This window comes from Pipistrellus kuhlii, unplaced genomic scaffold (assembly GCF_014108245.1).
Source record: "Pipistrellus kuhlii isolate mPipKuh1 unplaced genomic scaffold, mPipKuh1.p scaffold_m20_p_3, whole genome shotgun sequence".
NCBI classification, from domain to species: Eukaryota; Metazoa; Chordata; class Mammalia; order Chiroptera; family Vespertilionidae; genus Pipistrellus; species Pipistrellus kuhlii.
This window is the reverse complement of record NW_023425529.1, coordinates 5,435,128-5,451,011: the sequence shown is the minus strand read 5'-3', so window position 1 is coordinate 5,451,011 and position 15,884 is coordinate 5,435,128. Positions and strand designations below refer to the sequence as shown.

Sequence of the window (15,884 nt, the reverse complement as noted above, 5' to 3'; positions counted from 1 at the left end):
GACACCGCCATGTAGGTAGCTACCCATCCTTCCTTTTCAGCTCCCAAAGGCAGACACGCCCACTTCTAGTACCATCAATACCTGGGACTGCAATTGGAGTTCATCGCCCTAAGAAGAGGCTGCTACTCTTAGACTTAAGTTCTTGCTTATCATCCTGCGACCTCCCTTACCCATTAAGCAACGTCTCCACCACCTAATACGTTTCCTCCGAAGACCCATCATTCCCAGCGAATGACCAGATGGGGAGGTCACTATCCCCCAAAGCCAACTAGAGAACGAATTGTCTTGAGGGCGGGACCATGGCTTCGCCTACTGGAGTCTTCCTCAGACTCTAGTCCAATACCAAGCACATACTGGGTACTGAATCGATATCTGCTCGAGCATCTCACAGGAAACATGGGGAGCAGGAAATGGGGGCTCAAGATCAGTTGGCTGCTGCCCAGAGGAGGCCTCAGCATCTACGAGGAAATGTGCAAACACATCGCAGGTGACACAGGTCCTACCTGCACAGGCCTAACTGCTCAAAGTATCAGGATCTTTCTCAGAGGGAGGTCATATTAAAAAAAAAAAAAAAGCAGCAAAGGGGGTACCCCTGCACCCCAATCCCTACTAATCCTCACTCACTCAAACTCTGGGTGACTTTTCATCTGAGATAAGCTCAGGATCCCTGACTCCCCCAATCCCACACCATCTGACCTCTGGGCTGGAGGGCCGGGGAAACAGGGAACTGGCCTGGAGAATCCCGGGAGGGCGGCCCTGGACAGACAGTGGTCACCCCGAGTTTCACAGAAAGACCCAGAACCATCTCATTACGTGGAAGAAAACCTCCCAAGGTGAAGGGGACTCACCTGGCATTCATTCAAGAACACAAATCACCATGAAAGTGTGCCTGATGAACCAATGCACCTGCTGTGTGCATAACCACCAGCACCCTGGGCCACAGAGCACACACATGTGCCATACACCCTGCGGCAGCCCAGCCCCACGGAGGCCTCTGCATCCAGCTCTTCACTAGACTACAGCCTCAACAACACTGGAGCTCACCTACACTTAGAAAATAAAAGGTGATCCGTCATGGAATAACATGCCTCCTAGGGGGGTTAAAGAAGACACATGTACAATGTGATGCTCGCATCCCCACTGTGTGCGACGCACAGTAGGGGATCTAAAGAGGCCCCAGAGCCACTCTGCACCATGGAGGTGCTTTCATGCTCAAAGGAACAGAAACATCTACAAAAATTCTAGCAGGTGAAAGATCCCACGTGAATCCCCTGGGATTAGCGGCAGACGTCTCCAGGGAAACGGAGGCTGTCCTGAAGGCGCAGGAGTCTTGAACCGAGGGCAGAGTGCTGAGCCAGCATCACACCAACCCCGCTGGGCTGAGTCTTCGAACAGCTAAATTCTGGCTGAGGCACCAATACCCCCCCACACACGCCCCCAGGACTGAGCCTCCTCACTAAGCAGGGGCTGGGCAGACCCTGCAGGAGGGGGTGCGGAGGCCCAGGGGTGCTGAGGTGGCACAACCAGGGCACCTGGACATGAAGAGGGGAGGGGGAAAGAGCACGCTCTGCCTCATTTTGTGCCTCTCTCCACGACGCCCTGCTGGCAGCCAGTCCCGTCCAGCTGCATGCAAGCGAGGCCTCTGCTTTGTGTGTCCTGGGCAACCACTACGTGCCAGAGGGATTCTTTAGCCCACATTTCATTTGCAGTTACAGACCTGACGTGTATTGATAAATGACTCATCAAAAAATAAAACCAATCCACAGCTAGCTGCGACTTACTGAGGGCCCAGTAGGCGTCAGCTGCCTGCATACATCACACCTGGGCCTCGGGATAAACCGATGCAGAAGGTACAGAGGATCCCATTTCTACACGAGAAGACGGAGGCTTAGAAAAAGGGAGAGGGGTGCCGTGTTCACACAGCCCAAGGGGTCCAGGCAGGTGTCCAGCCCAGAGCGTCCTGCAGGCACAGCCCGGGCTCGCTGTCCTCCCTCTCAGGTAAGCCACGGCAATTCTCAGCTCACGCGGGAAGCCTTCCTAGCTCCCTTCTGTCCTGTGCCTTCCCAAATGACGAAATGCCCCCTCGTGGGCTCAGGACACTCTCACTGCCTTGCCCAACCTCAGGCCCTCCTTCTCCACGAAGCCCTTCTCCAGCCTCTGGCCTGGGCAGGGCCCCAAGGCCTCGTGCTCTGTGTCATCACAGTGCCCGCCACACACTGGGACTTGTGTAATCCTGTGTCATCCTACATCCAGGGAAATGCCTGCTCTTCTCTGTTCACTACATACATGCTACTGGTTATAATGACAGGGGAGGAGGGGGAGAGGAGCTGTGGAGGCTTAAGCCAGACAGGCCGGGTCTGCCCTCGGGGCTGGGACCTGGGATGAGTTCTTGGCCTCCTGTGCCTGGATGATGAAAGGCGGATGATGACGGGACCCCCTGTCTTGAGAGGAAAATACAAGCACGCAGAACAGGGCAGGAGGCGAATGCTCCCATGATCACCTTCGTCATCACGTGGTAGGACTGGCTGCAGGAGCTGTCCGAAGCCTGCTCTCCTCACCTGGCCCAGCACAAGGAAGGGGCAGAGACAATCCGCCCTTCCAGGGTCTCGCTGCTCCCACCTGCCCTGGGAGCCTCTGGGAGGCGCTGCAGAGCTCACCTGGGGCCAAGGTGGAGACCACAGGGACGCCTGAACTGGACGCTACTAACAGAGGCTGGTGAGAGCAAACGATAAACATTGTGTAAATACTCCCAGAGATCCTGACCGATCTGCCCCTCCATGCCACTCACCTCGGAGTGTTCACTCACCACGTGAAATTAAGCAGCGGGGGGAAATGCTTTTCTCTCCCTGAGCCACCTCACTCTCGGGACGGACTCCTTAGCAGCCCCCCCCCCCCCCCTCCCATCTGGGCCCATCAGGGCACGAGGTTCATTTCTGGAGCACTGGTTTATGGAGTTCAGGACCCAAAGTGCCTCAAGTCTCGCTGGAGCGAGGCAGGCACAGCCTTCTGGGAAACATCAATCAGAGGGACAGCTTCTGGGAAAGGACAGGCAGGGAGGGGCAGTCACCTCTGCTTCTCAGAACAGGCTGACCCTGTCCACTTCTGCAGGCTGGGTCCAACCTTCAGCAGGGGCAACCAGCAGGTGAGCCCAGGGCAAGCAAGGGAAACTTGGGGCGTGAAAAGAAAGCAAGATGAACACATGTGAGACTGGAGAAGGGTTGATCTAGCACATTTTCCAGGTATATGGGAAGGGTTGTTCCTACAGGATAATGACCAGCTTTTCCCCAATCTCCATGGAGAGTGAAGGCACTGTAAGGAATCAGACTCCTAACTGGGCAGGTCATGGTGTGCAGCCACACCCCAGGCCTATAACCTCTTTCCTGAAGGGTTCTCAGCCAGCCCTGTCCCTTGGTCTTGTGCATCGGGGTTAGCACACCTTTGAAAGGCCGGAAGAAGTGCCCCTGGAAGGCGTAAGCACCCTCCAGAGAACACACAATTGTGTTAACTACCCTGCAATCCAATCCCCACCTCGCTTTCTCCCACCTCCAGGCAATCTTCCTTTCCTTCCTTCCTTAAGTTCACACGCATAAAAGAAACTGCGAAAGGGTTGTTACTCTCCTAGCATTAGAGGTCAGCAACTGTCAACATTATTTGGCTCAAATAAACTCACAAAAATGTGTCCCAGGTGTGGGATGTTTCTTATGTTGACAGGGCCTTGCAGAGAGAAGAGAAAGACCTAGAATGAAGTCAGCTGAACAGGTGGGCCAAACCTTGCAGGGGCCAGGAGAACACGACTGCCTGAGCTGCATCTCAGCTCTGCCACTTGCTGGCTCTGACACCTTGAGCACAGTCTGGACACTGCCCGTGCCTCAGTTTCCTCCTCTGCACAATGGGACTATCAGGAAGCACCTTACTAAGGCAGCCGTGAGGATCAAAGGAGTTAATACAAGTCAGGGGTTTAAATGCTCCACAAACAGTAGCTAATGAAGCTTAGGAAGACACTAATTTGAAAAGATACCCTCATCCCTATGTTCACTGCAGCATTACTTACAATAACCCAAATCTAGAAACAACCTAAGCGTCCAGCGATAGATAAAGGTGTGATATTTATCTCACATAGGTAGAAAAAGTAAAGGAGAATAAAAGGCACAAACTTCCAGTTATAGGTTAGATAAGCCATGGGAATATAATGTACAGCATAGGGGATATAATCAAGAATGCGGCAATGAGTTGCACGGTGACATACTAGTACAGGTACTAACTCACTGTGGTGATCACGTCGTAAAGTCTGTAAATGTTGAATCACTGTGCTGTATACCTGATACTAAGAGGATACTGTAGTCCACTATAAGAAAACATTGTTTAAAGAATAAGGATTGAGAGGTGAGTACAAAAAGGTGAGACCTTACCATGGGAAGGGTGTGGAAAATGGTAAATATTAATAATTTATCTAGTACTTCCCTAAGCAAAGCACACCACTATTTCAGCTCCACCACCTGAAGCTGAACTTCTGAAAAGGAGGGAAGTCATGTGATGAGAGGCAGTCGACACAAGAAGTGATTCACAGAAGGGCATGCAATATTTTGGCTGAGGGTAATACCTCCCGAACATTTCAACGTCCAAGGAGATGACGTCCAAAGGCAGGCTCCTTGTGAGAAAACAGTAGGTGCTCAATCAGTGCATCTTCCCAACCGGGTCATTACTGAGTCCAGCCCCCCAAATGCTTCACTTGATCCCATCAAACTTCCCAAATTTACCAGAAGATAAATCTAGAAACAACCTAAGCGTCCATCGATAGATAAAGGTGTGATATTTATCTCACATAGGTAGAGGTGCTTGTTAAATACAGACCCCTGCACGCCTCGCCTGCACCATCTTCTTTGGCACCCAGGCCAGGAAGTGTATTTTTCCTAAAGCCCCAGAGTGGGCTGGGAGTCTATTCTCTGCCCCAGGTGATTCTTTTTTAAAAACATATACTTTTTTTTAAAAATTGATTTTAGAGAGGAACGGAGAGGGAGAGAGAGAAACATCAATGATGAGAGAGAATCATCGATCAGCTACACACCCCACAATGGGATCAAGCCTGCAACCCGGGCATGTGCCCTTGAGCAGATTCGAACCTGGGACTCTTCAGTCCTCAGGCTGACAATCCATCCACTGAGCCAAACCGGCCAAGGCAACCCCAGGTGATTCTTAAGCCAGAGATCTAGGTGACTTCTTCACAGGCAGAAGAGAAAATACTCGCTCAGGTGCCTCTTAGCTTAGCAGCCAAAGGAAAGTCCATCCGCAGGGATGAAGTCTGAGAGCAGCTCCAAACTGCCCCTGGGTCCAGTGGGAGGAACCCTGCCCACCTTGCCGGACTCCATCTGCCACCCCCTCGCCTCCAGCCCAACTTCTCCTGGTTCTGCAACGACACCAAGCGCTCTCCACCTCCTGCCTGAAACGCCCTCCCCCCTGACCTCCACCCAGCTCAGAGAGGCCCGTCCAGCCGGTGTCCGCCCCGTCCCTCACCAAGCCTCTCCCCTGCCACTTGCACTGTCATCTCAGGCGGCTTTATTTCTCTGTGGCATGTATCACCACCCTCACTTTTACTGACGAATCTTCTCTGTCCACCGGGAAGTGAGCTCCATGAGAAGGGGGACATGCAAACGGCATGCCCTCTGTCCCTCCTGGGGCTGTGGGAGCATCCAATGTGCATGAGAAAGCTTGCGTTCCATAGCACCCGGCCACCTAATCAGAGCTGCCACCGAGGGGTTCCATGGAGAAGCTCCCTGCCCCTGCCTGGATGTCCCTGCAGGCAACCACAGGGGCTCTGCTCCATCAAGAGAACTCAAGACTGCAGGACAAGGGGCACAGAGTGCCCTCTGCTGGTGTGCTGATGACAAATACCCACCAAGGACCCTGCATCTTCAGGTCTCTCTTCCAGGGAGTCCCTGCGTGAGTGACTTTGTGCTTCAGAACTCAGGCAGCATGTCAAACACAGCTGAACCCTGCCTAGCCAGTGTGGCTCAGTGGTTGAGCGTCGACCCATGAACCAGGAGGTCATGGTTGGATACATAGTCTGGGCATGTGCCCTGGATTCAGGCTTGATCCCCTCCCTGTAGGGGGCATGCAGGAGGCAGTCGATCAATGAATCTCATCGATGTTTCTATCTCTGTATCCTTCTCCCTTCCTCTAAAATAAATAAAAACATATATATATATATATATATATATATATAGATTTTAAGTTTGTGGACCTACTGTATGCTAGAGGCATGATGGACTCCTCCTCATCTGTGCAAAGACCCTGCCCAATAGAGAACAGCATCCCCACTCCTGAGGAGCAATGTGGGCTCAGAGAAGTTAAGTTACTCAGCTAAGGACACACAGTCTTTAGGGGAGGTTGGGGAATAAGAGCCATGTGTGCTGACTCAGCTACGGCCTCATCAGACAAAGCTTCTGTGAAAGAAGCGACGGACTCTGCATCAGAGGGCAGGCTTCTCATTCCTCTTGAAAGTCCTCACAAGAGGTCATCCAGGAGGAATTTCATTTTTTCCAAACACGGGCACCGTGCCCACGGTGAGCGTCAGGTGCACTGTGACTGTGGCTACGGTAAACCTCAGCGTCCCCTCCTCCCACCCCTGCCTCCTGCACGCCTAAAGGGAGACAGCGATGCCTGAAATAAAGATGACAGAAATGAACCAATGTGCCACGTGTCTTTTGTCTTTACAAAAAGCAGTGATGAACAAGTCGGTGACAAGCAGCGACACAGCTGGTGACACAGACTATCTGGGTGGCGGTTCCAATGACATCGCTGTCTGGGGCTCTGAGCCTCGTTAGGCCAGTTCTCCAGGCCTCGGTTTCCTTGTCTGGACCGGGTGGGTGACCTTTTGCATCCCTCCCAGGAAGACCTTCCAACATCCTCAGAAACAGGAAAAGAAAGCAAACATTCATTGAATGACCGATTGTAATCGGGATGTCATAGCCTTCCTAACAAGTGCATGAGCTGCGTGTTATGGTCCCCCTTTCATGAGAAGACACGGGCCTGCAGGGATGGTAGGTAGTTTGTCTATGGTCACTCTGGGAACTTACATAGTGCCGCCCATCTATGAGGGACAGACACGTTCACCCACCAAAGGCCCCTGTCCTAGATAAAGTCCTTGTGTCGCTTTCAAAGGTTTCATCTGCTCAGGCTTCAGCCTGCCCAAATGATTCCGAAGGTCCATGCCTGCTCTTAATTGCATGAGTCCCTGGCAGAAACAAAATGCAAATTGCATTAAAGGACTAATCGAATTTTCTGCTTCTCTTGGCTTATGATAATCCCCAAGCCACAGAACATGGCGTGCCTTCTCGTCCAAGATGGCCTCGTTCCCTCGTATCGGGATGTGTCGGACCTTATCTGAAGCCTGAGAGTGTTGACTTTGAAATGTCATCCACCAGTTGTTTCTATAGACCCTAGTTATGGAGACAGCCTTGCTCTGGGCCAAGCCTGGTTTGCAAGCTGGCTCCCTTATGTACTGGCTGAGTGTGACCTTGGCAAAGACCTCAACAGCCCAGAGCCTTATCTCCAAAACAGGAGAAATGTGAAGCTATCCAGAGAAGTAAATGAGATAATGTAAATAAAACCCCCAGCCCAGCCGTAGCCAGTTTGGCTCAGTGGATAGAGCATCAGACTGTGGATTGAAGGGTCCCAAATTCGATGCCAGTCAATGATACATGCCAGGGTGTCGGGCTTTCTCCCCAGCAGGGGCATGCACAAGGCAGCCAATCAGTGATTCTCTCTCATCATTGATGTCTCTCTCTTCCTACCTTTTCCTCTCTGAAATCAATAAAAACATGTTTTTTTAAAAACTAAAATAATATCCCTAGCCCAGCCCATGGCAGGGAGCAAGTTAAAAGGTCTAAAACCAAAGTCTAACTGAGCGAGACAGGATCAATAAGCCACATAAGCAAATGCCAGTTCTTTCTTCTCACTTCTGCTCTGTATAGATGACACCGGGACCAACCAGGAAAGCGGGGACTGACAGCTGGAGCGAATGGCCACGCCCTGGCAAAGGGACAGTGACTGCTCAGCTCAGCCAATCACTGCTGGGATGGAGCGAGGGTGGGGTTTGCTAGACCTTCCCATTTTTATATGGAAAGCCAGAAATCATGATTTTTATGTGCCAGCTCCCATTTTTTAACTATTCATCTAAATTCAAAAATGGCAAAAGCAGTGGGCAGGCCAAACCCAATACAAATGCACGCCAGCTGCAGCCCATTTCGGTTTAACAAGCTATAACGGCAGCTATTGCTGAATAGTATTCAGGGGAAGCAAACATAGGTGAACAGTTTCAAGTATTTGAAGCACAGAGTTTATTCTTGTATTTTGCTTATTAATCGCTGTATTATTTTCCATACAAGCAACTGAAAACCTACTCCTGGCCCACCTGCATTGCCGCTTTGTGCTTCCATATCTCCTACAGTGACAATACCACACACTGTCTTTTCCAGGTGCCTGGAGTTTACAAAGATGCAAATTTGTTGATGAATGCAGATAGGAACATTTGTCTAATGGGGCTTGATGTTCAGGTCAAGTAGTAATATTGCTTTAATTTTTTAAAATATATTTTTATTGATATCAGAAAGGAAGGGAAAGGGAGAGAGAAACATCAATGATGAGAGAATCAGCCTCTTGCACGCCCCTACTGGGGACCAAGCCTGCAACCTGAGCACCTGCCCTGGACAATCAAACCCAGGACTCTTCATCCCATAGGACAAAGCTCTATCTACTAAGCCAAGCCAGTTAGGGCCGTGGTCAGCAAACTGCGGCTCGAGAGCCACATGTGGCTCTTTGGCCCCTTGAGTGTGGCTCTTCCACAAAATACCATGGCCTGGGCGAGTCTATTTTGAAATAGAATGGCATTAGAAGTTTAAGTTTAAAAAATTTGGCTCTCCAAAGAAATTTCAATCCTTGTACTGTTGATATTTGGCTCTGTTGACTAATGAGTTTGCCGACCACTGAGCTAGGGCATATTGCTTTAATATTAATCAGAGCTACATCATAGCCAGAGTTCTGGTAGGAATGCAGGCATAACCCATATACCTTATTTTACTGTGTTTCACGAATGTTGCATTTTTATTTATTTATTTTTTTTTTTTGTTTGCTTTTTTAAACAAAGGCAAGATCCTCCACCAATAAAAAGATCATGAGTGACTCCTTCTACTGAAATACTTGCTCTATTGGGGTGGTCTGCAATAGAACCCGCAGTATCTCCAAGGCGTGCCTGCCTGGTCTTGTTTCAAACTGACGGAAACACCCTTTCAGAATTAAGGTTCTCTGAGCCAATTTTAGGCCTTGAAGTCAATACTGTGATCAGACCCTCCTGGGGGGAACCTGTGTCCAAATGGGGAGGCCCATCGGGAAGGAAGAAAGGAAGTGTGGTTAAATAAAAATGGTCAACATCTATCCCAAAAGGAAAGTTTCATGCTTCGAAAGCATTTGAATTTCAAAGTTCAACAGTGACATACATTCGAAATACTCAAAGGCTCAGAAAATGCCTCTCATCCGAACAGAATGCAAAACCCACAAAAATCTCTTCAATTCAGATACTTATTGAACTATCAAAGTTGGCATAGATATTTTTTTAAATAGTGTAACATTCAGAAAAGTGAATAAATCATAAATAAAGAACGTTGTAAACGGTCACAAAATGAGCACACCCATATAATTATCACACAGGTTAAAAAATAAATTATTACCAGCACCCCAAAGTCTTCCTTATGCCCTGCTCTGGTCTCTAACCCCAGATTAATTTTTGACTATTTTTGTATTTATATAATTGGAGTCCTAAGGTATGTACTTTTCTGTGTCTGTCTTCCTTTTTTTTATTGATTTCAGAGAGGAAGGGAGAGGGAGAAACAGATAGAAACATCAATGATGAGAGAGAATCATTGATCAGCTGCCTCCTGCACACCCCCCACTGGGGACCGAGTCTACAACCCAGGCATTTGCCCTTGACCAGAATTGAACATGGGACCCTTCAGTCCGCAGGCTGAAGCTCTATCCATTGAGCCAAACCCACTAGGGCTGTATCTGTCTTCTTTTGCTCAACACTGTCTGTGAGTATATTCTTGCTCATTGCTCCATAGTACTTCACTAGATAAATATACCACTAGTCACTTAACTTTTAAATGATACTTTAAAATACATTTTTACTTATTTCAGAGAGAAAGGGAGAGGGAGAGAGAGATAGGAAGATTAGTGATGAGAGAGAACCAATGATGGGATGTCTCCTACACACCCCCTACTGAGGATCGAGCCCACAACCTGGGCATGTGCCCTGACCGAGAATTGAACCATGACCTCCTCATTCACATGTGGACACTCGACCACTGAGCCATACCGGCCCGGGCAGGACGGGCCCTTTCCAAATGAAATTAAATACTTAGAAGCATAACCTCGTAGAATGTTAACATCCCATGAGAAGTGCTTCATTGTTTCTCATCAGGGGAGATGCAGCTCTAGGAGGAATGATTGGGTCCCTACCCCCAGCAACTCTGGCTGATCCCAGGGCCTGAGACGCCGGACCCCACCTCATGCTCCCTCAATTCATCCTGCAGCTGCTTGCCATCTAACTGTGAAATCTTATGCTCAGTGTGTCCCCATCTCAGGGAGCGCTCTAGGCCTGCTCTCAGGAGATCCCCTGAAATTAAACAGGGCTGGAAAATAAATAAACCCCCATTAAGAAGGAATAGCACTGCCAAGAACGCAGACGGCAACTCTGTACCTTATTTATGGCTCCACCAGGCCCGAAGCAGAAAACTCAAGGGTGTCAATAAATAGATTGCAAGGCTGTGTTTACCCAGACAGGAATGTCTCCGCAGGACCAGCTGGGAGGGCACCTCTGTCTGCAGCAACGGCTGGAGCTCCACCTAGCCGCCATGACCCCACAAACATGCAGCCTTTGCTAGCCTCAAGCTAGTGGTGTCAGGAGGTCAGCAGGTCATCCTGTCCTACTATCCCCCATGCTCAACTCCCTCCCCCAGGTCACCCTGTCCTACTGTCCCCCATGCTCATTCCCTCCTCCTAGGTCAGTGGTCGGCAAACTCATTAGTCAACAGAGCCAGATATCAACAGGACAACGATTGAAATTTCTTTGAAGAGCCACATTTTTTAAACCTAAGCTTCAAAACAGACTTGCCCAGGCCGTGGTATTTTGTGGAAGAGCCACACTCAAGGAACCAAAGAGCTACATGTGGCTTGCAAGCAGCAGTTTGCCAACCACGGCTCTAGGCTATCCTGTCCAGCTGTCCCCACTGCTCACTCCCTCCCCCAGGTCATCCTGTCCTGCTGTCCCCCATGCTCACTCCCTCCCATGTACTGCCTCGTGTTTGCACACGCCTCACGGCATGCATTTCACTCCTCCCAGGGCAGCTCAGGCCTGCACGGAGCAGAATGAGCTTCATTATGACAAGCTGGACTTCGGGCTCTCTGCCACGCCCCTCCATGGATTCAGGGCCATCAGAGCCACTCTGACCTCTGCCAGGTGACAGCCTTTGGACTGTTTGCTGAAGGTAACGCATACACCTGGAGCCTCTGCTTCTCCAGGGTAAGCAGCCTCAGTTCTTCCCACTGCGTGGACTGGAACCATGCGTGGGTCAGCACCATCATTCACCTGGATTCTCCTAAGGTTGCGGCCAAGCTAGATGGTTCTGAAACTATGGCATCTGGAAACAAATGCTGAGACCCAGCTGTGGCCTGCTACCCGTGAAAAGAGAGCTGTCAGCTTTACCGTTCTAGCTGGAATATGTCTGTTCATGTACCCAATCACCCACCCCCATCTCAAAGCGGTTTCTGATTGGGTCCCAAGGGTAGGATGTCTTGTTAAGCTTCACGGTTGTAGGTGTAGAACCTACCCCAGTAGGAGCACGTGGTGGCAGAGTATTCCCTCAATCCTCCATGTTTCCTGTAACGTACCTGCCAGTCTAATAAAAGCACTCAAAATCCAGGATCACAGTCACCCCATCAGCCAGGATGGGAAAAACAGCGTGATGCCAGAGAGAGTCTCCAAGTGGACATCAACGCATCATGAAGCACAGCCAGGTAGGGACGCTCCAACACAGATCAACTTCTACTCTCTCCTCCGAGAAGATGTACCATTTACCTTTGGGGCCACCCCTCCCCTGATGTCACCATGTTTCAGGGGAACTCTTCTCCATCCTATGACCAGAAACAGGTACAGAGCTCGGGGCTGCCATCCCCAGCTTCCCCACTCAGTGACTGGTCTCTGGACAAGCAGCAATCCAATCAGAGGCAAGCCTGAAGAGTTAGAGGAGAAAGAACTCCTCTTTCTATAGGGTCTGGAGAGGATAAGTCATAAGCTAAAGCTTGTTTCACGTAGGAAAAACGACCCTGAAAGAAAGCAGCACAGGAGAGAAAAGCAGAGCAAAGGGATGAAGAGAGACTGAGCTACACAGGTATCACTTGAGCCCCTGGATCCAACCCTACCTGAAGCCTGCTCTACCTTAGGAACTTACAAGTTTTGTTAGCCTCCAAATTCCCTTTTTGCCCAAACCTTTTAGGGTTGAGTTTCTATCAATGAGTGCAAATAAAACTTCTTCAGTTTCCCTCGCAGCACCCAGAAACAAAATGTGACACCCTGTCAAACACCTTGCCAAGGTCTGCTACCTCACTGAGGCCCCCACTATAACATAGTTTTATAGTTAAAAACTCCAGCTCTCCAGTCCAATAATCCAGGCCCTGTCCTGACTGGCTTTGGGGCCTTGGGCAGATCCCTAAAGTTTACCTGCCCCGCCTACTTATCCCCACCTATTACATAGGATTCTTGTGAAAAAAATCCTAATGCGTCAAGTCCTAACAACAATGCCTGGCAGGTAGAAATGCTCAAAAAACTAAAAGCTTGCCCTAGCTGGTTTGGCTTAGTGGATAGAGTGTCAGCCTGCGGACTGAAGGGTCCTGGGTTTGATTCCGGTCAAGGGCACATGCCAGGGTTGTGGGCTGGATCCCCAATAGGGGACATGCAGGAAGCAGCCAATCAATGCTTCTCTCTCATCATTGATGTTTCTATCTCTTTCTCCTTCTCCCTTCCTTATTGAAATAAATAAAAATATATTTAAAAAAAAAAACACCAAAAAATTAATAGCTTATATTGTCATCCTCATTATTGTTATAGTAATACTAGAGGTCCGGTGCATGAAATTCGTGCACGGGGGCATGTGTCCCTCAGCCCAGCCTGCACCCTCTCCAATTTGGGATCCCTCTAGGGCTATCTGACTCACAATCCAGGACTGCTGGCTCCAAACTGCTCACATGCCTGCCTTCCTGATTGCCCCTAACTGATTCTGCCTGCCAGCCTGATCACCCCCTAACCATTCCCCTGCCAGCTTGACTGATGCCTAACTGCTCCCCTGCCAGCCTGATTGCCCCTAACTGCCCTCCCTTCAGGCCTGGTCTCCCCAACTTCCTTCCTCTGCCGACCTGGTCACCCCTAACTGCCCTCCCCTGAAGGCTTGATAGCCCACAACTGCCCTCTCTTGCAGTTCTGATCCCTCCCAACTGTCCTCCCCTACTGGCCATCTTGTGTCCACATGGGGGCAGCCATCTTGTGTGTTGGAGTGACAGTCAATTTGCATATTACTCTTTTATTAGATAGGATTATTAGCACTCTAGTTATACTATGAAAGTCAATGTTTTAATGTATTAAACTGAGTCAGGCACCAGCCCCTCATAGCCTTGTTTTATCAGGGCTCCTCATCACCCCTAGAAAAACATTTCCTTTTAACTCTCCTAGGCCTATCACCAGCTCACCTTCCTCCCTCCAATCCTTTTACGGAAAATTATCCATGCACACTGCCCTGGCATCATTCCTGCTCTCCAGCCCCTTAGATGAAAGCTCTACCATCCGCAGGGGAGCTGGGGCAGGTGAGGAGCAGGGCTGTGTCTCGGGGCCCTTCCCGGCCATGCCCACACTCAGTTCCGCCTCCTTTATAGTCAGTCTGCCTCCCTAGGGGCAAATCTCGGAAAGTGAAGTGCAACTCCTAATTAAAAGGTAGCCTCGAGCTGTCAATAAAATTATGCATAAAGAACATGTTTAAAAACACAGCACTGACTTCCCTGAGTCAGATTTTCCTTTAAGTTAATTTTTCCCTTTCAACTCAAGTGTGGGGGTAAACAGAAGAAAGCTGTGCTCGCCAACACGGCCACGCCTTCCCTCCCCACGCTGAGAAAACCACCTCTGATACACAGCGCACAGCGTCTGCAACTGCTGGCTGGGAGAATGGCAAGCCTCGTCTTTGCTGATGATTTCTGAAAAGGGGCAGGGATTAGCGTTCCTGTTCATTTGTTTGGGGTGGGTCCAGCCTCTGTGGCGTTCCTGTACTGGGCCATCGAATGACTGATCAGCCCACCTCCAAGCCCAGCCAACTGCTCCGACACCCGCCTGTGCAGCCATCATGTGTGTGTCCACCTGTCTGTCTCCCCAGCTGAGCTGTGAAGGCCCAGGTGTGCCATCACGGCATGTCTGGCACCTGGGTTAGCACAGATGTAAACCACAGCAGCAGCGACAGTAATAACACATGTTGAATATGTGAATGAAGAGATGGGAGGAAGAATAAAACATCTGGCTCCATGAATAGCTAAGTCCTCCCTCCAGGGCCCATCCTTGCCTGTCATCAACACAGCGATCCACTCGCAAAGCCCGTCTTTGATATCTGTGCCCCCTCCTCCAGGCCACTGCGCCTGGGTGCACCTGATCTTGCCGCTGTGTCTTTTTCTCCTCACATTCCTAACTCCCTCCATTGACCTAGGCAAGCCTTCCCCTGTGACAGGGCACCTGCAGTCACTTATACAAAATGACCAGCTGGGATCAGACAGCTCGGAGGCTCTCCCTGGGACCCTGGGACAGCCAGTGTCCTTCTCCCCCACTCCCGCTCACTCCACGAGCGCTGCCTTCTTACCTTCGAAGCTCCCGGCAAACAGGTAAAGCCAGGTGATGGCTGGGATGCAGAGAAGAGTCAACGAGGCAGCCAGGAATTTCCGTCTCCCCCTGCAGATTCCCAGCATCCTCTCGGAAGTGGCAATCCCTAATCCCAGAGCCGTGTCTCTGCCCGAAGCGTGGAGTCCTCGGCCTCCCTCATAATACTCCCTGTGGGGGAAGAGCAGAGGGGAAGGGCTGTCAATGGAGGCAGACTGCAGAGAGAACATGCTGGAGCTCCGGGGAGGAGGCTGACTCGGCTATGGCTTCCTGCTAACCCTCATTCCCAGGGAATGCTGCTGCACCCCTGCCATCCATCAAAGTGGAGACAGTTCTTTAGCAAATAAACAAAGAAAGCATCAGGGCGTTGGCTCTCTCCCTCTCTCTCTAATGTACACACTTACACACACATGCATTTCTGCTATGGGTTACTTCTGAAGCCTGAACTACACAACTCAATACACGAGCATTTAATGAGCACCTTGTATATGCCAAGCACTAGCCAGGTGCTGTGTTTTGAAAAAGGAGAATGAGGGTTGGCGTCAAAGAGCCCAATCTAACAGGAGAGGCCAGCATAGAACATGCACAGACACCCCGAGAATGTGACGGCTGCATGGGCACCTCCAGGGAAGGATGAGGAAGTTGCTGACAGCTCCCGTATGCAGCCAGAGGGGAGAAACAGTTCCCGTGTTCCGGGCAGAGAGCCCGGTGGAAGGCACTCAGGGCTGACCACACACACACACACACACACACACACACACACACACAAACTCACACAGGAACGGAGGCTAGAGAGGCACAAGATCTCCATCTCCATGGAAAGCCTACACGCACTCATCTTTAACATGGAAGAGGAGCCCAGAAAAGCATGGACGACGATGCAGATGTGCAGAGAGTGGGGAGGAGCATGGAGATAACAACAGCCGTC

The 15,884-nt window shown here is 50.3% G+C and overlaps 1 protein-coding gene across 1 annotated transcript in view; it reads right to left on the bottom strand.

Annotated features, from left to right (window-relative positions):
- Nucleotides 1–15,884, bottom strand: part of LARGE1 (LARGE xylosyl- and glucuronyltransferase 1) — a 382,199-nt gene that overhangs the window by 256,645 nt on the left and 109,670 nt on the right. Inside the window, exon 2 of the mRNA XM_036455498.2 lies at nucleotides 14,940–15,127. Within this exon, the coding sequence (XP_036311391.1) occupies nucleotides 14,940–15,045 (106 nt within the window). The 5' untranslated portion in view covers nucleotides 15,046–15,127. The remainder of the gene's footprint in view (nucleotides 1–14,939; nucleotides 15,128–15,884) is intronic.